Source organism: Dermacentor silvarum, chromosome 1 (assembly GCF_013339745.2).
Source record: "Dermacentor silvarum isolate Dsil-2018 chromosome 1, BIME_Dsil_1.4, whole genome shotgun sequence".
In the NCBI taxonomy this organism is placed as follows: Eukaryota; Metazoa; Arthropoda; class Arachnida; order Ixodida; family Ixodidae; genus Dermacentor; species Dermacentor silvarum.
This window is the reverse complement of record NC_051154.1, coordinates 164,632,689-164,658,867: the sequence shown is the minus strand read 5'-3', so window position 1 is coordinate 164,658,867 and position 26,179 is coordinate 164,632,689. Positions and strand designations below refer to the sequence as shown.

At 43.4% G+C, this 26,179-nt stretch overlaps 1 protein-coding gene across 1 annotated transcript in view; it reads right to left on the bottom strand.

The window, feature by feature from the left end:
• LOC119436353 (flotillin-1-like) overlaps positions 1 to 26,179 on the bottom strand; it is an 80,531-nt gene continuing 54,352 nt past the window's right edge. The window contains exons 10-11 of the mRNA XM_037703171.2: positions 25,049 to 25,255; positions 1 to 6,304 (exon numbers count right to left, since the gene is read on the bottom strand). Of these exons, the coding sequence (XP_037559099.1) occupies positions 6,275 to 6,304; positions 25,049 to 25,255 (237 nt within the window). The 3' untranslated portion in view covers positions 1 to 6,274. The remainder of the gene's footprint in view (positions 6,305 to 25,048; positions 25,256 to 26,179) is intronic.

Sequence of the window (26,179 nt, the reverse complement as noted above, 5' to 3'; positions counted from 1 at the left end):
TTTTGACAGTCTTTGTAAATATTTTTATTTCTCACAAGACATACAGCACCAGCTGACAAAATAAAAGCCAAGAGGTCAATACACAGAGCACTAGACTAAAGATTATTGTTACAATGCACATAAAATACCTACTATATGCATAAGCCAATACATGGACGTTACCAGTGTTTGCACCGTAATAGGCTGGCTGCAAACATGCAAAAACCAAGCCATACAAAGAAAAGGGCACATCTGACAGACTGGAACAGCATAAAAATAGCTTTTTTTTTTCCTCATTTTACCAATAAAGGCGACAGGAGACAGGACAGTCAAGTTTACCAATGGTATTGAGACTATCTTCTACCACTTCTTTCCAGAAGGATGGACGTTTTTCTGCTTCAAAAGCAGAGTACACTTATGGCAGACAGTTATAAGTGCTGCCAGACAGTTACAAGTGAAAAATGCAGGCTGAATGCACACGAACACACAGCATAATACTTCTGGCAAGGAACACTACCTTCCGCTTCACAATAGTCCAGTGCATTCAATGCCTCATCAGTGGCAGCTGAAACCATGCGATTTGGCATGCTTCTTTGTTGCCACAGGGCTGCCACTACTTTGACATGTTACAAAGTCGCTTCTCAGAGTTCGAAAAGCCACGCAGGAGGGAATGTGCCTTTTTTTTTCAATCAGATTAACACGTTCACGCACCAATTAATTTTGTCCATTGAAAATTTAGTTCTATCACATTTCTTGTACCTTCAGAACTGTGAAAACCATACAGCTGCAGAACAAAGGAATTTTCAATTCTTCAGTGAGCTTTGTTGAGTTTACGGAATGTAGACTCCAAGTGAGAAATCTTCATAGGAACGTTAAATATTAGAATCTCAGCTATTTCAAGTCTAGTATACATGGACAACACCTGTCCAGATGCTTGAAAATATGCCTGATGTAAAACATTGCGAAAACAATGAAAGAAGTGAACTCGTGACATGAAGACAGACATGCTAGGGCAAACATCCAGCAGTCTACCTTCCAACTCATTTTACTGAAACACTTTCCACTTATTAAAACCTGCAGCACAGGTCTAAGGTGTTTGTGATATATTTTAGATGTTATAATTTTAATTGGCACTTTTAATTTTGATGCACTACCTTTGCATACACAATTGTGCACACAGCACCTGATGGGTTATAGGGCACCCTTGTAGGTATAAGCTAAACAGTAGCCCATCTTGGATGAAGTCAGATCTAGCACTGACTGCTCACTATACATGGGTACACCAGTGTGCAAAACAGGGGCAGTATTCTCAGTCATTTAGTATTGTGGATATATTCACAAGATTTCTCATGACTAGCGCTGGATGCATTGGCATCTACGGGCTACAGCATTCCCGACAGTGCCACACATACTGCCTCAGCACTGTGCCAGGAATGCTGTCACCCACAGACGCTGATGCTTTCGATGCTTGTCAAATCCCCCCAAAAGTTTCCCTGAAAGTGAACAACCGATAATAGCGCACCAGGCTTGCACATGGTGCTTACTGCTACTCCATTCACTATTGAGCCTAATCGAAATTTTGAGCTGTTAAGCCTGTCCACTTAAATCCTTGGTGTTTGTTCATAGCATCAGTCTGCATTAATCACATACATAGTGTACATTTTGCGATGTACTAGTCTGTATAGCTTAAGTAGCAATGGCAGTGGTAAACAGAATCTTGTACCACTCAAAGATCCCCTCAGGTGTGCTTCTTAGAACAAATCGCGCTTTGTTAATTGGGTTCTAGCAATAGCATAGAATTCTCCCCTACAAATGTTTTCACATACTGAACAAGTTTGCTCAGCCTAATTTTCTATGTAACTACAGTTGTAAACGTGCACAACAGGCATGTCGCTCACACAAGTTTCAGAACGTAACCTCACTGGTTTTTCTTTTAAACCAACTTGCACAGGAATCTTTCTTATTGTCCGAACATACCCATGGTATGCTATTTTAGAAACTGGAAAAGAAATTTGATGAACCTGCTTGTACAGCTGGGTAGTTGACAGTTGACTGGACTTTCACATATTTTTGTTGTAGCTTTGAACAAACAAGAACTAAGTCCATACTACACTGAATGCTGGAGTTTCTACTACTGTAAAGTGCATCAGGAAATGTTTTTGGGGGCCTGTATTCAATGTTTTAGGCACCTAAACAAGTTCCAAGACATTTAACATTTTGTGTGGATGCTTTGATGAGCAGAACACGTGGCCTTTTCAAGTTCGGCTCCACATGGTAGAATAGCTTTTTAGACACGAAGCATACCCCATGAAACACTGAAGTACCAGCACACCATGAAAGTAAAATAATGGCCTGCAAGCTTCAATCTGCAAATGCTTCGAAAATTTCAGCACTAATGGAGCTGCTCGGTTCATGCACAACAAATGCTTACCCATTTCTGCATTACTAAACTTTGAGTGACTGACACACCTGGCGATTTGCTTGCTCAAAGAAAAAAAAAAAAAAAAAAACTGGCTATCAATTTATCTTACATAAGTTACCAAGAGCTATTGAATGCTGGGAGGAAACAGGATGAATGTGGTATTGATAGCTTTACGTGCATCATATCATGAAACTTTCCTCTTCTGTGGCACAGACTGCAGACTGTTTAGCTACTATTTGTAACCTCCAGTGATGGTAAACCCTACCACCCAGCTGCTAATAAAAGAGTGCACACAAAAAGAAAGACCTAGAGGTGAAACTACAGTTGCCAGTGGCTTTGCTGCAACCATTCACCCCAGCTCAGCACATGACAATCTCATTTCCAGGTACACAATTCAGAACACCTATAAAGCGCAGCCCACATCTTAGACTATCACTGTCATATCAGCATCCGCCACACAGATGCAGTGCCTCAGTTTTTGCAAGCTTTCAAAGCAACCAAAGCCTTCATGTAAGTGTGAACATTTATATGCGCATGCAATGTAATACACTCCAGGTCTCTGTGCAGACTTCAGTCAAAACCAAGTTGGAACGCAATTGTTAAGGATTACACAATGCAGCACAGCACAGGCATGTACTAATCAAATTTCGGATCACATGAATGGAACCTTTATTTAAGCATAGCATAAAGTCGCTGCATAAAGGTTTCATGGCAGGGCTGATCATTTGGACCCGCAAGTGTGCTATGAAACAACTGCTAGCGTTGGCTACATTTACGCACAGCTGTGAAAATTCAACTAAAAAGGCAAGAAAAGCATTGTAGTGCCACACTAACTGCAAGTTACAAAGCTATAAGGTTTATTTCTTGTGGGGACATTTCCCAGCGACCACAGACAGGGCCTCTTCCTTTACTTGACCTGGCACTAAATAAATGATGCAGAATATGCAACACGAGATGTGTGCAGTTCACTGTGGCTCAAGCATATGGCATCACAGAAGTGATTTCAATGTAGCAATATAGGGTGCCAAGAAAGGTTTGTGGCAAGCCAAGTTGTTATGTCAGATCAGTTTTACATAGCACTTGGATATAATTGAAAACATGTTAGCTTATAAATTTTGTAGATGCTGTAGTAAGTTGGCTTAATTAGGCTGGATTCAAGGAGCTGTGAATTGTGTACATACAGCGAACTGACTACTCGTGAAAAGTGGGTGGCAGAAGATTTTGCATGAAATACACCAACATGTTGCTACAACAATGGATGGCATCCATAAAATTGAGCAGGCAAAACATGTCCAAAGCTGTACATGAACTGCTAACGCAAAGCTGTTGCAGCAGTTTGGCATGCCAAGGATGTAAGAGTCACCGTCTTCCTCTTTCACTACAGCTTTAATGAATTTCAGGCCTGTAGCGAGACTGGTGCAACATGCTACAAGGTATGCAATATTTGTAATGTCTGTTCTACCCTCAATCCCAAATGTGCATCTGAAAAGATTCAGAATGCAATGTTTCTGCAGCTTGGCACATTCTACAACCAAATCTACCATCTTAGATACCAGCTGGTTGATTTTGGCGGTAACTAGCCACTGGAACTATTGTAGGGCATAATAGCTTCAGTGCTACACAGAAGAATGCGTAAAGAAGATTGCGTATTTGTTGTTCCACTGAAGCTACCATGTCCTACAATGTGCATCACTGGAATCACGCAAGCATGTTAACAGTTTTTTAAAGTACTTTTTTAAAGAACGATTCAGCTGAAAGAACATTGAAGAGCTAGTTAACACAGGTTGAAATGATTCTAGAGACTCGTTACCAGTCTGTTTGCATGTCCTTGGAATAATCCACTGGCAGGAGATGAACAGGACGCTTTCCATCCTTTACATTTGGCAGAGCAAACACTTCACATCAACCACAGCGCAAATGCATATGGCGCAGTTAGCATGCATGACAATGCAACACACACACACCTTTCATACAGAATGAAAGGTCACCTTTTAATGACATTAAAACTTGACATAACATTCTTAGCAGAGTAAGAATAGAAACTGAACACAACATAAAACGTTTATCACAAAAGAAAGAAAAAAGGGGGGTCAGGAGGGGAAGTTTTATATACACTGAAATACTCTTAAAAGCATTGTTCTAAACATAAAGCACAGATAAGTTGGGCAGTCCATTACAACCTTTTTTTTTTTTTTTGCTATGAAGATTTCATGGGCAATTCCTTCACACATCCTCCAAATGTGTGTGCTTTCAAGCGGCACATAGCATGTGGTCAACACAAATGCTCTCAATGCAGACGTTATAAAATACGTTATACGTTATACGTTATGACGTTATAAACACACCTTGAGATACATAAAGATGAGTGGGCCAGTCGTTAAAGGAATTTTTTTTATTTCAGGTGCAGACTTCTTGTGAAGCTGCCTCTCAGTGTGTGGGAGCTTCCAAACGGCACGTAATACAATGGACTTAAAAACAATTTATTCCTCCAAGAACTAACAAGTAGGAAAAGCTTTATTTGGTCACATCAGGAACTTGGAAGCATGTTGACTGGTGAACTATCTCATTTTTAATAGCTTTTAGGAAACAGTACCTCTGCTTTTAATCTTATTTTAATGGTTTTCTCAACGACAAAATATGACTAAAAATATTGACCCCCTCGGTGATACATCAGCTACTTCATTAAATTTGCCTGAATCACAGTCCTTGAACACATCTATACAATACACATGAAGAATGAACTGCACAAGCTTCTGCTACACGGTACAAAAGTGCGACGAAAGCTAGGTAGGTTACTTAAGCAAAATGAAGCGAAAGATACAGAATCCTTTCATTTTTTTGCAGAGGGCAGCGGTGTACAGTATTAATATTACACAAACTGCCTGCTAGCAGGAACACGTGTAACGTGTACCTGGCAACATGCTATATTATATACAATTCAAGCTGTAGCATGCAGATAACGCAAACTTCAACTTGCATATGCTTATGGCTAAAACGATTCCCTACAAAAAGAACACAAGATGACATCTTTAAATCAAAACAAACATCAAAGCACATACGACTAGGCAGGATAAGCCACAGGTTTTTTTAGCAATAAAGGAATAAGACCATGATGCATGCCGATGCAGGTTGCCTTCCAGCTCATGATATTGATCATGTATGTACTTCGTTTTCAAGCATGCATTTAGATTATGGCTGCTACCGTTACTGGCAGCTACCTTTAGCTGCGAATAGCTAAGTTAAAAAACAGGGCTTCAACAAGTTCTACTGAGATAATGCAAGGGTTTGCAAGCAGAACTATTGCAACTCAGCAATGACTATAAATATAAGTCAAAAACAAATAATAAACAGAAAAGACTGTTTCTTGTAAATAATGAACATCGTTACACTGAAGCTGTACAACTTTTTTTTTTTTAAAGACAATGTCACATGAGACTTAAACCAATAACATGCAGCCATTCGTTTAAGTTAAGCTGAAGCAATCCAGCCGAGATAGCTACGCCTTTAAATGCAAGTCAACAAAAAACTTACAATTACTATTTGCAGACTACCATAAAAAAAGTCCAGCCTTGTAAGCTCTTGCAAAAGCCTCTCACAGACGGTGAAAGATACTACCACATAAGTAACTTACTAAGCTTTCAAATGCCAGAACACAAGCTTCCAAGAAAGAGAAAGAAAAATAGTTATAAAATAATAAAAAAGAAAAGGTGACCTATCTCTCAAAGCATGTGCACCTGAAAACAAGAGCAGAAACAGGCAAAATGTGCAACCTCAATGTGCTGCTTAACAGGCTAACATCACAAAGTGCATGAGTTGGATTGGCCAGCGCAAAACAGTATTCAATAGTCTTCAGCTGAAGCTGGTGGCATCTCTTCACATGGCAGCTTGGGCAGTCTTGGTGTTCTGAAGCAAAACAAAATCAACAGATGCAAGCACCATTAGGAACAGGAACCAAGGCTCGTGTGACAATACTTGTAAAATTACCAGATGAAAAATCGAAGTGTACTTTATCTGATTTTATTTATAATGCCGAGTAATGAACACATTTAAGTGTTGCCCACATATTTTCTGATTAACTTGTGAAAACTGCACCTGAGCAGGTGGGTTGGCATAGCATTTATGAACTGCTGGTTTAATCATTGGTGAAGACATCTGCAAAAGCTGTATATAGTACCAATCAACAAGTGTCAACTTAATGACCGCAGTTACACTTGCTCTACACAAATGACTGACATGACTATCACAATGTTTATTCAGGCTACGGCCACTAGTAGGCAAAACAAACGGATGTCACTCAGACTTGCTCACAAAAAAATATGTTTGCCTCGGGCTAGCTCAAACTCAGACTGGGCTCTGAGTAAGCGCAACTGAGTAAGTGATCCTGAAGATCAGGCATAGCATGGCTCATTCGGAATCATGGTCTTGTGCATTAACGTACAGAAATTATGGGCTGGTTTTGGTCTGTTCTCCATAGACAGTGCCTTCGTTGAATATTTTCAATCTCCACTTCTGGTCAATCTGAATGAGAAGCAAGCGCGCACCAAGACAACTCTGCTGTAGTCGAGCACGAGCTATTTCACATATTTTTCTTTGTTTACTGATATGAGACGAGACTTGTCGTAAAATAAAATTGGTTCTTGTTCTCGCACACCTCAACATTTATTCTTACCTGTATAAACCCCCCAGAATGTGGTTTTAGCTGTGCAATATCTGGATTTCCTCTATGCCGCTAATTTGCGACACCGGGCATTCGCACCTTGTTTTGTACTCCCGTGGTCAGGCGACAATAGACTGCCTAATACCGTACTTTCGGTGTACAAGACGCCCTTTTTTTTTCAGAATTTTTCGTCGGTGCATCTTAGACTTATGTAGGTTGTTTTTTTCCGGAAAAACTGCCGTCAAAATGGGATTCGATATTATGGCCACGTGAAGCGCGCTGGTTGACTTAATTGCTACGGGTTCTGTGCCTGCTATCAAGGAGCCGGGTACGTTCTCGTGATTGGGTTCCCGAGCGCCGTGCGAGAACGACGGAGCAGCAACGCAAGCGGTGGCAGGCCGACCGCGAGTCAACTGACCCCGAAGTCGTCACATCTGCAGATCGCTGTCAAGATGCGGCACATACCACTGCGCAAACTACGCATTTGCTACCAGAGTACAAGCCGCCCCCACCCTCCCGCGCTGCCTTCCTGCTTTCTTGCTTCGTGCGCGATTCGGCTCACCGTCGGACATTTCCACTCACACATACAGCATACGGCGCGTGCGGGGACGATGTTATCGCCCTTGGACTTTATGCGGAACATCGCGGCAACCACGACGGCAGAAATCGCCTGGAGTGGAAATATTCATGGAATGAAATGCGACTAATTTTTTTTAAAATCACTTACCGAACGAACAGGTGCGTCATACACCGGTGCGACTTATATACGTTTTTTTCCGGAAAAACTGCCGTTTTAAGGGGGTGCGTCTTATACGAAGGTGCAAGTTATAGAGTGGAAAATACGGTAAGTAAACAAGTACAATAGGGACGTGATTTAGCAGCACTGATGAAATGAGGTGAGCAGGCAGACCATTGACACCTTTTGTCACCATCCTGTCGGTGCTTTGAATCCTCAGTGTTATGGATTCTGCTGCAATGCAGCACTCGGTGTGAGGCTGTGTGTTACGCTCACGTGCGTTGTTTATTTTTGGCCGCAGGTACATAGCTTGGAAGGAGGGCTTGAACCAATTGGAAGGTGATGTGCTCATTTCATATAATCAATCCACAAAATTGCACATTTTTATGCTGGATCCAGTTGGCTGAGGACATGAATTCCTCCGGAAGGCGATACTGATGACAGGAGTCTCGGCAACGACGAGCACAAGAACTGTGCATGCAGACTTCAAAACACATCTCCAATAATCCACACCGCCAGTGAGAACGAGGAAGACAAAAAGTGCAGTCACTCCGAATACATGCCTCTTAGCAATACAAATGATAGAGAGAGCGAAGACATCGTGCATTGAGAGATGTGAGATGCTGCAGTGCCGAGGATGTGCCTAAAGAGTGAGAGGGTGAAGACTCCGTTTGAGTATTTAAGAATTTTCCCATGAAGGACCATGCTGTATAACAAGAAAAAGGCACTGCTCTAAAGCAGAGCGGCAGGCTGTTTTCGTCCATGAAAACATTCCTAGAGGCGAAGAGCAAGTGTCTCGTGAAGCCAGCTTCAATTGCGGCTGTCAGAACGAGAGAGTGCCCCACTGGCCACTTGTAAATGAACCACAGAAGTACCACCAACTTAAGAACAGACGGTTTTCATATGCTCCAAGTCAACATTCATCTCTGCCTAAAAAACACACAAACTCATTCTTCAATTTCCATCAGCACTTGAGCCAGCGAAAGTAAAATTAGAAGTTTTATCAAGATCGAAAGAGTTTCAGAAGACAAAAACCACTGTTTCTTTCAGTACATGCCCCCTACATAAACTTTCAGCATCTGTCCAAGATGGACCAAATGCCTGGTGTCACGAATTAGTGAACAGATTTTGAGAAATACTACAGCAGCGCTATGAATTTTGCCAGTGTAGTTTTTTTATTATAGGGGTGGATGCCAAATAAACCACAAAGTTTGAAATGTTTTGCTCCCGTTTATATAAATCGGGCATCAAGGGGTTAAATTTGAAAAATGTTGAGCAATGCGTGCAGTTCACCTCTGTTAATGACTATCTCATCATTCAGACACGTCACTTCTGGTGTCCCTCAGGGCAGCAGGATTGGGCCATTACTTTTTCTAACCTACATTAACAATCTTCCATCTTCGCTGTCATCCAGAATTGGACTACTTACTGACGATTGTGTTGCATAATGTACGGTATCCTGTGATACTGACCAGCAATCTTTACAATCAGACCTTGACGTTATCTGATAAGTGCATGGTGCTCAGCCTGGCTAATGCCACTTAACACTAAAGATTGTCATTTACTAACTGTGTTTGCCGTGTACTATCGTCTAACAAATTAAATGATAACTCCACTGAACTGACACCAACTTGAAAGTACCTACCTAGTACTTCATTTACAATCCAACTTATCATGGGAGTACCACATTAACACAACCCTTTCTTCAGCTAATCATTCTCTCGGCCATCTTAAACGTAACATTAGACAGTCGCCGAGTCACTTATGTAAACTTGCTTACACCACGTTAGTCCGACCTAAAATTGCCATTTGGGATCCGTATAAACTCTGCATTATTAATGACATTGAAGCCCTTCAAAACTTTGCTGTTCGCTTCATATATTCAAATTACTCACATTCCACTAGTGTAAAACATTGTGCACAATTGCCAGCTCTTTCGCGTTGCTGCAAACTTGCTCGCTTATCGCTTTTCCCTGACTTCATCCAGCAACCAGTGGTTATCTTTCACTGCTGGGGTCACCCTAACAAAGAAAAACATATGCCGCTCTAGACATTACGCAGGATCTTTCATACCACGCACAATAAAGAACTGGTACTAGTTGCCACCACACCCATTGCTACCGATCAGCAAATTCCCAGACCTCATTCGTGATGATGCTCAGGCAACCACCCCAGTTAATTGTTCCACCGATATGTTCCCACAGTGTGCTTTATTACATAACTATTTTGCGTATCTTTAGGTTTACGTGAATTTTTTGTGTAGATATTCACTTCACTGTACTTTATATTTTTGTACTGTACCTTTTCCTTACTTTGTACTTTTATTGTCTATGTTGTTTAATGATTCTCATTTGATACAGCTGATATTGGCCTGGGCTAATAAGTGTATTTGCATGTATATTACACATATGATGGTTATATTACTTTGTATCAACTACTACATTTTCCTTTTTTTTTGTCAGGAATTTTGTGTGCACTGTTAACTTGTAAATTATTGTTTTAATTAGAATCATTTACAGTACTGTTTATTTTTGATCACCGATGGGCTTTTCTTTAATGTGCACCCAACCAATGCACGGTACACAGGCGTTTCTGCATTTCACCTCCATCGAAACACGGCCGCCATGGCTGGGATTCAATCCTGTGCCCTCGGGCTTAGTAGTGCAACGCCATACCCACTACGCCATCACAGCGGGTAAATAAAAATATTGCCAATAAATAGCACTTGAATTTGAAGTCCGATAATGTGACAGGAATAGGATTTGTTGCACTACAAAAGAACACCTAGCACCCATAGGGTTTACTGGTGTGGTGAAATTTATTTTTACATATGCAGCCCTGTTAGGGCTATGGCAGGAGTGGGGAATTATACAGTTGTAGAGCGTACACAAATTGCAAATATAAGTAGCACGAGAGCAAAAAACAAACAACACAAAAGACAGATCAATAACATTCAAGCTTAAGCAAGAAATCTTCCAAAGGAAGGAAACGAATGGTACCAGGCAGAGAGTTCCAATAATCAATGGTTAAAGGAAAAAAACTATATTTAAACACATCCTTTATGTAGTGAAGTGTCTGCACAGTTCACTGTACAACTTGGTGCCTGACATCAGTGAAGGTTAGTTTGATGGACAAAACTCCTTTATTCAACTTGTCCCTCATATTACAACCAGGCTTGCCGGTTCCCACGAAGCCCACTTGCGGATAGACTGACTCGAGATTATGTGGACAAAGCGTCGGATGTCTCATGGAATTAAATTGGAATTGTATGCAATGCAGACTTACTGTTGAGACTTACTATTCAAAGTTACTATGCAGTTTTTTTCATATGGTTGTAACTAGACTCGTAAAGGGCTGCACCCCCAACTTGGCAACTCAAAATTTGGGGGAAACAAAATTTTCAATTGTGAAGCACGTGTTCAGTGCCCTGATGCCGCGCGCATCTATTGGCGAATTTTCGCACGCTGCGTACTTCCAATACTAGATCAGAGTCATCTAGTAACGGCCCTTACATGGGATTGAACCAAAAGGTTCGGTCCCATGCAAGGACCGCACCTTGTCAAAAGTGTGAAAAAAAGTGCAGCCCTTACAAGAGTCTATACGGTAACAAAAAATTTTGCCCCTCGTAACCCCTTATTCTTTTAACTCGTGCTCGCACAATCTCTAATTCACTGGGGCTCACTAAGACTCGGGTGCCTCCAAGTATGAGCAAGTTTGCCAACATGTGGCTATGGTGCTGATGGCTATGGCATCAAATGAAACAAATTTATGTCACTGCAACATTAAGCTACAAAACAGACATTTAAGACTGCTTACGTGTGGGAATGCGAAAGCATTATACAGTTTGTATACCTCAGAATGTCATGATCGCGCTCATTTTATACACTCATGACGTGGCACCACCTCCTGCCCATTGTCTGTTATCACACACCCAATGACATATGCACTAGGCCACACTTTTAATCAGCCAGATGGCTGCAATGTGACATGTGCAATCATGCACGCACTAGGCACACCTTCAGTAAGCCAGAACTGTGGAGCCGCTGTGGCATTGAGGAAGTGTGCTCGTCTCGCACCCCGGAGGTCTGGGTTCGATTCCCACCCAGACTGAAATGTACCAAATTTTCTTTTCAAAGTCATTAATTTACTTTGTTAACAGGAACCTATCCGAGAAATGCGATGTCAATCCAAGCATTTTTTGATGTTTTTACTCTTTGCGGTGTCAGCCATTTCTGGTACCATCTTTCAAGGTCACGCCGATAGATTTTCGCGTAAAGGGGCCACGCTTTCGCATTAATGAATGTATGGAGGCCCACCATTTGCATCCAAGGCTGTGCTATATAGTGGTTTCACTCTATACCATGGACATGAAACACCAACACAGGAGTTCTTGTATTGGTGTTTGTGTCTGTGCAGTCTTGTGCAACACAAAGACTGCACAGAGAAGAGAGTAACGCAGGTGAATCCTGGAATTGCCATGTTTGGCAAAATTGGTTGTGCCTGCCAGTGCCTGCCTGGGAAACAATCTTGACAGTAAAAACAGGCAAGAGATGGCCATTCATGTATTCTGAAAACCAGCTTATATCCTAAAGCCCAAGGCTTGTGCCCATACTCACTGGAATTTGTAATGCAAATCACACGGCCACTTTTGTTTCCCAAAACACTTGCAGTGTAACCCTCTCAGTCATAATTTAAATTTACAAAGTACACCTCTTTCTGCACTCCTTATAAATAGAGAAGCTTCAATTACGCAAGTGAGTGCTTCAAGCTTTTCTCAATGTTTTTTGGGCTGTGAACAGCTTCAATAGCAAAGAACAATATGCAGGCTGGTAGAAAAGTTGAGGCAGTAAGTTCAAATGTGATCTAAATGCTCCAATTGAGTAAAAACATGGCCACTTGATCAAAATACACATGTTGCAGCTTGCAGAGAGCCACACTGCCTCACATGGGAAACAGATGTAAGAGTTGTGGCTGGAGTTTTTATTGAAAGCACACTAGTGGTCACGAACAGCAGAAGAGAGCATGCATGGCACACTGTGCACGTTGCAGCAAGTGTTAGTTCTGACAATGAACAATTCTAGTTCTGACAATTTGTCCCGACAATGAACCTTTGTGTGAGTGAAGTTGCACAGTACAGACACTGTGCACCGAGTTGATTTTGATGAACAACATGCCGAGAAAAGCACAGAAGAAATTGACTCAAGTGGCTAGCTATACAGGATGGAACTGAATACCTGTTTGCACTTAATTATATTTAAATAGCAGCAGGAAAAACCTGTCTTGCATTACACACAGCTAAAATATTGCATCCCAGGTGGTGCAATTATGATTTTCCAAACCACAGGATACACTGTAGCAATTTTTGGCAGCAAATGTAGAAATGGTGTTACTGTGTGCTTGAGTGAGCAGTTGGTGCACCATTCCATTAAACTGAACAGAAGAATGCAATAGAAGACTATTTGTACATTCAGCATTTTCCAAGCATAAAAACATGTTGCAGTGGAACCTCGATTATACGTCCCCCGGTTATGCGTCGACCCGCATTTTACGACGAATTGGTTTGGTCCTGGCAAAACCCCCATAGAAATAATGTATTAATAACCTCGATTATACGACGCAGTTTTATGCCGACCCGCCTTGTACCTCTGGTACCGACCAGAAAAAAATTAAAAAATTAAGCAGACGCAGGCTGGCATGTAAGCACACTGCAGGCGGCTGACAATGGGTGTGCAATGCCGTATTTACCCGAATGCAACGAGACCACGATTGTAGCGCGAGGGGCGACTTTCCAGTCATGCTAAACAGAGAAAATAAAACCGCTAGTGTAACGCGAGATGAACGGAAAAAGAAATGGTACCTTTATTCAAGGAATTGCAATTCGTAAACGTTCTCTTCATTCATAATGGTCGTCTGAAGAAGAGACGGAGCTTTCCTTGGGCGGTCGTCTCAGGCAATCACTTTCGTAGATAGTTTCACTTTCGCGAAATTTTGCGTGACTCAGCACTGAAAGTGCTGAGTCACTGACAGGTGTTTCTGGTGCTGTCCTAAGCTCGCAATCAGCGCCGACAGAGCTGTTGGCAGTATACTTCGAGGGTGCCGAGACACGACTTTACATTGCTAGAAGGTACAGCAGGGGCATAGCACGGCTCGCATAGCCGGTCCCGGGATGAGCAGAGTCTCGCAAAAGGGCAACTATCTCCAAAAGTGATCGTCCGAGAATTGTCATCTTCCGTGCCGTCGAGCTTGTTTGAGATTTAAGTACTTCTTAAAAGACCACACAACCATTTCATTCGGGGTCAGTACCAGGCCATTTCAGGTTGCACAGAGCCTTCCCGACTGGCCTCGCATTTAAAGTGGGCCTGCCGCTGGTCCCGCCATCCGTAAATTGTCGACCCCTTGACGTCGAGACACCGAGCCGGTGTGGACTTTCCCAGCTCCTCGGCCATCAAAATTCCTCGTCCCTCGAAGTGACCATCATACTGAATGCTCTGCGTGCGTCGCCATAATGTCGCAAATGAATGGAGTCAAACCGCAAAAGGCCGTAGGATATTGCGGCATCGTAACCAGTCGCAAGCACAATGAAAACAGCGTTGATTGCAACCAAAAACAAGTTCCGACTTCGGTCGACTTGACTATGAACTGGATTGAGACGTAAAGTTGCAGGGCGCCAACGTAACGCTAAACATCGCGGGATTTAGAATATTTGTTTTAAAATGGTAAATTTTGCCGCTATTCGAATGTAATGCGAGGGTCGAGGTCAAGCAACAAAAATCATGAAAAGAAAAAACTCGCGTTACAATCAAATACAGTAATTTTTAAATTCTTTCATAATTTAATCTACCTTTCTTGGAAGCAGTGCAGGTTTGTGCCGCGGGCTTATTCAGGCGATCTGCACCCATTTTTTTGGCAAGAGTGAACGTCACTGCCGAAATTCTTAGTTTTTTGATTATACAACGCCCGGATTATACGACGGTTTTGTGTGGTCCCCTCAAAGTCGTATAATCGGGGTTCTACTGTACATCAAAAAGAATGCAAACGTTGTCATTGCCTGCTAACTCATCTCAAAGCATACCTTATATATTGCTTACTCTGAATGTCCCCCTCATGCTTTTTTTATTGCAATTAGCATTCTTTGCCTACTTCAGCTGTTTAGAGCCTGCCTGCCTGCCCACCCACTGTTCCATCGACGTCATTCAATCTTCCGCTGTCGTCACTCGATCGTGATTATGCTGCCGTTGTCATGCCATCGCCGTCATCACGCCGTCACCATACATCGGCAATCATGCATCCGTTGTCATACTGTCATGCCATCGTGGTTGCTAGCTTCGTCATCCAACTCTCGTCATACCATCACCGAAGTGCCATTGTTCTCATACAGGCTTCATGCCATTGTCACACACGTCATGATCCTATTGTCCTTGCACCGTCGTCATGCTATCGTCGTGATTGTGTCACTATCATAGCGTCGTCATGTACGTCGTCCTAATGCCATCACAGTCATTCTATGGTCGTCATTCTATCTTCGACATCAAACTATCGTCATGCCATCATCGTCGCACCGGCTTTGTCATGCCATCGTCGCCATTCTAACTTCGATATCCGACTATCATCATGCCATCCTCATCATACTGTCATTTTACCATCCTCTTCACTTAGTAACATCACCTCACTGTCATCTTGCCGTCGTCGTCGTACTGCCTTGTCAATCCATTGAAGTCATAGTTCCTTTGTCATTCTATCACAATTAATTATGGTGCCATTGTTAATGTGTAGTCGTCCAACAGCTGCAATCATGCATACCTTGTCATACCATAGTCGTCATTCCACCTTCGTCATCCAGTTGTCACACTGTCGTCATCATGCCATCGCTGTCATGCCATTGTGGTCATCCTATTGTTTTTTTGTCGTCGTCATTTACAGTTGAACCCCCATCAGCTGCCAATAGAAAGTAATACAAAAAAAGTCTCTTCATAACGAAGAGAACATTTCCGCTTCAACGAACTTTTCGAGAACGAAAATGGAACTGAACTGAAACTGGAACTGCCGAGTAGTCAAATTAGAAGGCCCTACCAAAGCTATGACGATCATATGTCTGCTTGAACGAGGTTTTCGCGAACGAAATCAAATTCAAAGTACTGATTTACGCCAATGCAATCCATAGCCACACGTGGTCATCGCGCGCCTGCGCGAGACTGCACGGGATCACCACAATCGCTGCTGTTTTCTGTAGTGCGTGTGTCCGGTCGAAATGGCTACGCCAATGAAGAAGCGTAAATTTCTCTCTCGAGGAGAAGGCACATATGATCGCCGAGGCAGAAAGCGGATGGAAAAAATTTCGCAGTTTCGCCAAGGCGAAGCATCGATTGCAATAGATTAGTAGACAGCTATACGAACTAAGGATAGTAGTTTTATCGGCCGTGTAAACTTGTAAACATTCGCTTACTAAGTTACCAAGCAAGTGTCCACCGCTCATGAACACATCTTGCTCGATGACCGCGGAAAATCGGTGTCAACACGCTGGAGTGAGAAGGTGCGGCAATATCAGCAAGTGAATTGACCTCCGTGTAAGCTTGTGTGAATATTTGATATTTTCGAATAGTTGAACGAATAATGTGCTAAAAAGGCTTGCCTCAAGCCTTTTGTGTAGCATCAAGACGAGGTTCCTTGATATCAAGATGTCACGCCTTCCTGCATTGACCCCCCCTTCTTTTCCGGTCCGAAGACCCCCTGTGTGGTGAAAAAGCAAAGGCAGACACCTTTACCCAACCCTGGTTGCAGCTGCCCGTAGTATCTTTCGATACCAGCCACCCAGACAAGTGAAATGCTTTTGTAAGCTTTTGTAAGCAGGAGCCATTGTAAGCTGCAGAAGGGAGCACCTCAAACCCCAGCATAAGGAACAGCTAGTGTTTTTGCACGAAAATTCGTAGATTTTCGTAAATAATCAAGTTGTTTACTTTCCTTGAATAAATCCCAGACTGTAGCCCTCAGCCGTTTTTTTTTCTTTACTAGCTACTATTCGAAGTATTCGCTTCAAAATTATTCGAGAAGAATTACTTTTCGCTTCGAATTCGCTTCGAACCAAAAAAGCACTCTTCGCACAAGCCTACCTCCGTGCCATCTCTCGCTTCAACGCAAACTAAATATCGAAAGCACGGCGCACACGACTCTACCGGCCCTAGTTGCACTTTGCCCACATCGCAGATCGCTTTGAAGATGAGGCCCGCGTGGGCGCGCACTTTGTACACGCCGCAGATTGCTTTCAAGATACGGCGGCCACGCCGCAGCCGCTGTTCTCAAGATGATGCCAACGTCTCGTCATCTGGGGAAATGACAACCCACTAGACACACTGACTCCGGCGACTGCTTTGAAAGTAATTGATCCTTTTGACCTCATCAGAAAAGTTATCAGAGCCCATGACAATGACATTACGACGGCTCTTAACGGACTGCGAGACTCGCGTAACGCCTTTGCTTGCCGTGAAGCGTAAGAAATCCAGGCTGACAAACTACTGGAAATAAAACTTCCGGTAAGCGCAAGCTTGCCAAGCTTCCCGACTTTGTGATAAATATGTAATGGAATTGTGATAATTCAAACCGCTTCATTGCGACAGTGCATACGCCGCAAAATGAGTGTTTCGCGATCTGCCGGGCACGCGCGTTCGAGTTAGGCGTCTGCCGCAATGTACGAAAAGCGGCGCGAAATGCATTCTCTCGTGAAGTTGACCCTTTATTCTTCTTTCCTGGGTTTTACGTGCCAAAACCAGTTCTGATTATGAGGCACGCCGTAGTGGAGGGCTCCGGATTAATTTTGACCACCTGGGGTTCTTTAACGTGCACTACAATGCAAGCACATGGGCGTTTTTGCACTTCGCCTCCATCGAAATGCGGCCGCCGCGGCCGGGATAAGTTGACACTTTATTGACCGCCTTCGGTATGTCTCAACCTTTGCCCCCATGCCATCGCGAAGATTTCCCGGACGATGGTTTCAGTTTCGTTCGCGGCTTTGCTGTTTGGCGTACGTATATACATACTAATTTTGTGTCAATGAAGTTCCACCACAATGAAATTTTTCGCGTGTCCCATGAATTTCATTGTAGTGGGACTCGACTCTACTATCGTCCTCATTTAGAAATCATCTCATTGTAGTCATGCTGCTTTTGTTGTTCCATTGACGTCAATCCATCATCGTCAGTGCTTTGGCGTCGTACAGTGGTAGTCATGCCCTCAAGCTTATGGGCGACCTTGGCAAGCGAATGCCATAGCAAAGTGGGACTATAACGAAGTAAGTCTCAAATATTCGAAGTAACAGAACTCTACAAATGACCACTACAAATGTTAAATGATTTCAGGAATACTGTGCGTCTTTACATTGCTCCAATGCTAATTGCACTGCCACTAACAGTCATCGTGAAACGAGTTCTGCATTTTTCTTTTTTTTGCTACCTTCTGTGCACTAGCTAACAAAAAGCTACACATTCTATTTCCACTTTTCTGTAGCTGTATATTTTTTGCCAGTGCTGCCATATGGCATAAATAAAAGCTATCTAAATTTGCAGGAAGCAAGAAAAATCTTATTAGCCCCCTTCTTCCAAGAAATGGATTGAACAGTGCGGGACCCACACAGTGGGCACCTGACATGCACGTGGCATTAGCATGCCTTGTCTGCCATTCGTAGAATGGTTTCCTGCACCACAAGCACCTCGAAACAATGACACTATAAAGCATAGCCAGCAGCTACAATTACAAGACTAATCAAACCGCCTTGAAATAGAAGCTGCCGGCCGCTATGTAGATACATGAATGGTACCATTCACAAAAGTGTTGCAAATCTTATATTCCATGGTATTAAAGGGGCCCTGAACCACTTTTTATCGAAGTGGAGAAATACATTTGAAGTGAGAATAGGCTATTTCAGAATCACTTTACCGCAAAAAGTACTTCAATGAGTTCAGTAAAAGAGGAGTTATTGGCAATCAAACACGGCCTCCGTTGTGCTCCCCTTCCTCATTCAATGCCTTGCACTGCGAAGGCTACGGCGGAGTGGGGCGGGGCCACAATGCTCCGCCTCGTAAATGTCACCGTGGCACGCAGTTGAACTTTCATTACGGACTTTCAATTTTGGTGCCTACAAAGTGCTAAATGCGGTTGTCCTCAGCGAGCCGCAGTGCGCTTAGCCACTGAACTCGTGGCGGCACCTCGCGGCTGCCGCGGTGTAGCCGATCGCAGCGACCAATAGCAGCGACCAATAGCAGCGACCAATAGCAGCGACCAATAGCAGCGACCAATAGCAGCGACCAATAGCAGCGACCAATAGCAGCGACCAATAGCAGCGACCAATAGCAGCGACCAATAGCAGCGACCAATAGCAGCGACCAATAGCAGCGACCAATAGCAGCGACCAATAGCAGCCATGTATTGGAGTGTGCTTTATTACGAAATAAAGCACACAAAATAGAGCGAGGGTCATAGGGTCTTTTGAAACGAGAGCGTTTGAGAGAAAGGTGACTTCGCATTCCACTTACGAGTTCCACGGACTGCATACGACAGCAGAACTTGGCTGAGATGTTCACAACGACATACGCTACCCGCGGGCTATGTTATTTCACCAAACCCTAGGAGTGGTCGTCACGAAGCAGCACAGTTTCTCGAGTCATCCAAACGCTGATTAACGGCCGCCAAAAACGTTGTGTCCCCATGGTGCGGCATATAGTTTCGAGAAAGCGACACGCCGATTAACAGGCGTCAAAAACATCGTGTCCTCACGGTGCGACATATAGTTTCGAGAAAGCGACATGCCGATTAACAGCCGCCAAAAACGTCATGTCCTCACGGTGCGGCATATAGTTTCGAGAAAGCGACACGCCAATTAACGGGCATCAAAAAACGATGTGGCCCCACGGGGCGGCATCTAGTTTCGAGAAAGTGACATGCGGATTAACGGACCCAGGTGTGTGCGTGTGCGTCCGTGTGGTGCAGTGCGGGGGCTCGACCTTGGAGAGAGGGGGAATCTACCATTCCTTCGCCCCTGGTGAAAGAGGCACGGCCAAGACTTTTGGGAGGAGTCATAAAATAATTAGGTGAACTCTGCATACCTGCAGTTCCCCTACATAGGGAACTAGGGAAAGGAGAGGCTATTTAAGCGCAGGTTTTGGGTCCTGCTAATTAGCCTAGAAGCTGAGCCTGTAATCTGCTGAGAAGCAGTCAAGGAGCTAGTGCCATCCGGTATCGCCTGGGCCGCCTAGCCACGTCGGAACTCCAAGTAACTAGTTGACGTACGAGACGTCAAACCAGCATCTGCAACGAAGCTCACGGTAGTTCGCCTCAAGTAAGCTCAACCTGCTTGAGGGAAGTGATCGGATCTAGACTCCCGGGAAACCCAGCCCAGCAATCGCATCCACCTCGACAAGATCGGCCCGCCAGCACTCTTCGGGAAAGCTCTGCACACCGACGTCACGGTTTATGGACTTGCTGCTGCCCGGCCATGCGTATGACACCATTTGTTTTCTTTTGAACTTTGTTTTAGTCAATTACTGTTAAGTGTATTATTGTGTATTTGATCCTCGCACTGTTTAATTTTTTATATCTACTGTTAAATTGCTCGTCATATTTATTTGCCTTCATCATTGTGTTATATTAAGTTCAGGTGTGTTTGTCTTGTGTCTTCTTTTATTATTTTATTAATTTGTGTATATTTATCGGCTGATAAATATCTTGTTTTTTATGTTTACTCTCGACTGACTCTTTCACTGTGTTCGCTTCAGTACGGAACGACCAACCGGCTTGTATACCCCGTCGATCGCCATCGGCGTGAAGTCGAACGGGTGACACCTGTGACAGTGGTTCAGGGCCCCTTTAAATCGATGGAATAGTATTTATTGTCTTTTTGCCATCTGGACTGTGTAAGCCTTAAAAGGCATGATATAGATGTGGTTAGGACTTCATACGAGCCTCAGTCAGTACCAGATACCTGAGCTTTTACCATATTTACTTGCGTTACGAATGCACCCTCCACTTTTCCAATCAAAAAGTGTTTTATTTTTCTCGCATATTGATCGCACCCCGAAATTTCTGCCGTGAAGTATGAGAGACTGTACGATTCAGCGTCCGAGCACGTGGGGCATCCAATACGGCGTCCGACGCGCTGGAAAGGCAGCCAGATTTGATGAGTTTTGCCATACCGTAGTGTCAGACGGGACCGTGCGACAAAAGTAGAAGACAATACGATTTGGCATACGGTACGACATCTGACGTGCCGTAGCACCGGATCGGATACTTGGCGTGCAACAAAAATGGGAGTCAAACGGTACGATTAGATGTTCAACATGCCGGAATGACAGCCGGATCCGAGGTGTTTTGTGTGCCATAGCGCCGAGTTGGATGGCTGCGTGTGCCAGGTGTCCAATCCGGTGCTAAAGCGTCGGAAGCCGTATTGGATGCAAAATTGTACCTTGTGTCTCCTACTTTTGTTGCACGCCAGGAGTCCGATCTGGCGCTACAGCTGGGCAAAATACCTCGGATCTGGTTCGGATTTTCAACATTGCATGCCTATGTATATTTTGAAAAAACTGCTTTATTGTATTTGACATTGTCCCAACATTCCAGTCAACCTCAATTTGATTGTATTCTTGTAGACATTGCTGGTATTTGTTGTATCCTATTCTCACTTGTCTTGGGCTAATTGTACACACACACACACACGCACACACACACAGTTGATCCTGGATATATCGAACTTGGATATAATGAATTAATGTAGATATCGAACCGTTGTAAGATCCACTTGAAAGTGCCATTCAAAATATAGTGATGTACTATGCGTACATGGAACTCGGAGACACAATCGCTTCTCACATCATCAGAAATACGTATTTAATGCCAACAAATTTTAAATGGCACTGTTTTGGCAGACGCTGTCAAGCAAGAGATTGAATCCGATGGGCAATACATGGCACCAGAGGAAGAACAAGCAGGGTGCTCTCAGTTTTGCTTGCTGCGTATACAGTCAAACCTTGTTAATGCGTAGTCGTCCGGGAACGACGTTTAGGTACGCACTAAATGATGTATGAATTAACCGCCGATGCCAGTTTAGCGGCTACTTACTGGCCAGAAAAGAACTACGTCACGATGCTCTCAAACACATGCACTCAGACAGGCTTTATTTGCGGTAGGCAGCAAAACATCGGTGATCTTCACTTGTCGCCGTGGTGGCCTTGCCGCAACAACGGCATCTTCGAACTCGATAAGGCCGCGAGCCAGTTTGTCCATGAGGCCCCACTTACTAACTAAATTAACAAGCACGGTGTAACGCGTGCGCAGGTAAACATGAACACATGTCACTCGATGACCGCAGCAGCAGCGAGCGTCTCAGAAATAAGAAAAAAGTTTGCCAAAGCAGGGTCTCCCCTTCAGCTGGAATGTGTTTATTTAAAAATATAGACATGAATGAGGGTTGCCCACCCCGACACTGAGTAGCTTCAAAGACAAGTGCACTTTGTCCTCTGTCTTTTCACTCCAGCATAGAAACATATATTGCAAGTAAACAGACAGTTGGCCGTACGCCAGGCGCCTGTTTTTACTCCAAACTCTTCCTTCTCCCATTCTATGTTTCCCTGCTTAAGCTTTCTCCCAAGTTATATACAGTGAAATCTTGATATAACGAACTTCAAGGGACCGCGGTAAATGGTTTGTTATTCTGAAAAGTCATTACAGTGAAAGCCCCGAAATTAAATATTCTGCCCATTAACTTATCAGTTCATAAATTATCACCATGTGAGCTATCCACGAAGACGTCGCTGTTGCTATTTGCCATAGATTCCGGTGCCACGCACCACCGAAGCACCGTGTAAAAGAATGACGCGCTCGCCGAGAAAACTGCTGACAAAAAGGAAGCTCCATGTCGCCTTCAAAATGCAGCGTTTCTTGTTTGTTTATTTTCACAATCCTTGCCATGGACACCGTAACTGTTTCGCTTGAAGCGGACACCTTAACTATATTAAAGCGCAAGCGCGCGTAAATGACACTGCCCAGAAAGTACAAAGTGTGATTGTGGCAACCCCACGAGTACGGAGGTTACATTTCTCTGTGCGCGTAGCTACTACGGCCACAGAAAGCACGAAAGAGGTACGCGGAAAGAAGGAAGAGACGCGCCTCTGTCGCTAGCGACACTTGTCTGGGCGGAACATGCGCTCACAAAACCTGACAAGTCATCACCTCAGCTAGTGTTCGGACGGTCCTGCGCATGACAGTCGCCACTTCGGGACCTCAGAAATAACGGCTCGCCTGACTGTTCAGCTCACCAATTCGCGTGATCGTCGCAATTCTTTAGAGTCTTTTTCGAAACTCGTGGAGTGATTATTGTGGGCAATTGGCCTTTCGATAGGCGGCCGCCCCGCTTTCCAACGCGCTGATGCTGCGTGCCAGCATAGTTTTCCTTCTCCCCCCCCCACCCCCCCCCCCCTCAGGCGCCGTCTCAGGTTTTCCAGACCGGTGTGTCGCGGTGTCCGCTTTCTGCGTCTTGTCATCTGTTAGCCTCCTGTTTTGGCTGCCGTGATTGGATACACGGAAATCTAAGAATCCCATATGTTGGAATATGAGTTCGTAGTAGTGAGGCGTTAACATGACACGGAAACTGAATAACAATTGTTATTTTGAAAAGTTCGGTATTCTGAAGTTCGTAGTACTGAAATATTTGTACATTGAAACTAGAAGTAAGCAGGGGATTTCTGAAAAGTTCGTAAATCTGAAAAGTTCGTTAATGTGGGGTTCGTAGTAACGAGATTTTACTGTATAAGAACTCTTAATGTTTTAGTTTCAAATGTTCACTGTCTGCAGTGCTGTGCATTACGTTGTGAGGCCCAGACAGGTACCACACAGATGCCTTTTGCCTCATATTTCCTGGAAGAAAATTGCCTAGCTGTGTATTTGTCAACCGTATGAAACCAACACATAATGAAGCCGAGTAAAGCGTGATGCCAGCAGTTAAAAGAAGGATGTGTCACATCTGCTGCCATGAATGGTGCTGGCTAATGAGCGCCAGATCTTGTACACATACATAAATATCAACAAATATGGAAACAGCCATTACTGTAGCTCAATTGGCAGAGCATCATGGCACACATAATGTGGAAGATGTGGGTTCTACCACCACTGGTGGCAAGTTGTTCTTTCGTCCACTTTTATTTCCCTTCGCCCTTATCATATCTACACTTCAATTAAAACACTAAATAATTTCCCCTTGCTTTCCTTGGCTTCACATGAAGGTTGTGACAAAAAAATCAAGCCCTTCAGTTCCCCTTCTCACTAGTTGTGTATTGTATATTGTTGTCTATGCATATTATGTATTTTGGAACATTAATAATAAGCATTCTAGAAACCTAAAAAAAATAATAAATATTAGTTTGCAGCTTATTTTGTTACTGGTTGAATAAAAATTAAAGGGGAAGAGGGGCAGGGAGCATATTTACTGCCCTGCTCCTAATCTAAATTTTATCAGTTTAATTCCCCATTTACACATGCACAATGCTCATTGTGAATCTTAACACTGAACCATGCGAGCAGCCTTTCAGAGAGCAATAAAATGGCAGTAAAAATGGCAGAGAGTCTAGTTCTTTGTTCAGTGCCAAATGAGAAACACAGGACTTGAAAGAAACAAGCATGTGCACTAACTTCCAACAGATATTTGAAAAATAATGTGAACTTAAATAGCACTGTGTGGCTTTACACAACCCTGTGTGACATGAGAGGTAAAAAGCCACTAAAAAAACAGCATAACTGAAAAACATGCATGTGCATAGTATATAGTTGACATACTGGATTCAAGAAAACATGAGTAATTTTTTTTTATTTTTTAATTTTTTTTGTGGGAGATATAAGGAAACAGTGGCCAAAGATCCTTCAAGCAATATGGCTTTACCGCTTTCATGATTTCTCTGGTTGCATGACAACTAGCTAGGATGCTACACTTAAAAAATGGGGTGACGATTACAGTCTCCTGCAGTGTATGTTTTATATAGCTTGTGTACCTCTTCAGTCCCTTGGATTGGTGCTAAACAAAGAAATAGGTCAGAGCCATCAACTCACCTAAATATTCATATTACTAAATAGGCAGGACAAATGGAGGGAACAGACAAAGTGCTGTTCCTTCCATTTGTCCTGTCTCATGAGCTGCATGTACCAAAAAGCCTAATTTAGCAGGCACCCCTTTAATGCAAACAAATTTGTCAACATGATAGGTAAATGTAGGCGTGAGACTCACCCAGGCCGCTGCAGAGGAAAGATTTCGGTCCTTGCCACAGACCGAGCCCACATTAACCCCCGTCAGTTGGTGAACCATGCTGGTTGTCTTGGCTATGATGTCGATCACCTCACCCGTCAGCTTGCCTGCTCCAACCTCGCCTTTACCCGAGGACACCATCACAATGCGTTTGCACTGGGAGATGGGCGCCGCAACTTCCGCTGCCACCTGCCACACAAGAGTTGAAAATTAGGTGAAGTTATCGTGCAGAGTTGTGCTTAAGCTGAAAAACTGATACAGGTGCTCACAGAACTCTCCTGAACATAAAAGCCACATTACACATACACGCAGAATATTTTCAGAGCAGAGTGTGCCTGCAATTTTAGTTTATGTGTGTGCTGCAGCCTTGATGAAAGCTGGTGACTCCTCCAATATACAGGGTGTCCCCTAACTATCATGCACCAAGATTTAAAAATATGCAAATGCCACATAGCTGGACAGAACCACATAATGTTGTTTGCCGTCGCTTGGAGATACTCAGATTATTTTTTGCATTCTGCCTAATTACATAATTAGTTTAATTAATCAACTTCTAAAATATTGTAATTAGATGAAAAGTGTCAATGAGAAAATTGTTGAGCAACATGAAAAACTCCTGATACACAGCTTTCTGTTGCTCAATACGTGCTATATAAAATTGTTTTTTCGAGCGTGAAAGAAGCCTGCGAATACATGCCACGTACCTTGAGCGGCCAATCGTGCGGCAATTTTGCATGTATTCGCAGGCTTCTTTCACGCTCGGAAAAACGCTTATGTGGCACATATTGAGCAACAGATAGCTGCATCGGGAGTTTTTCATGTTGCTCTACAATTTTCTCACAGCCACTTTTCCTCTAATTATAATATTTGAGAAGTTCATTAATTAGGACTAATCATGTAATTAGGCGGAATGCAAAAAATAATCCGAGTATCTCCAAGTGACGGCAAACAACATTACTGTGGTTCTGTCCAGCTATGTGGCACTTGCATATTTAAAAAGTTTGCTGATAGTTGGGCCACCCTGTACATAACTTAATACGGCATTTCCTTATTTTGCTTTCATGTGTGTGGTGGTCCTGACTCTCGAAATGCACAAACAAGCACAACTCACAG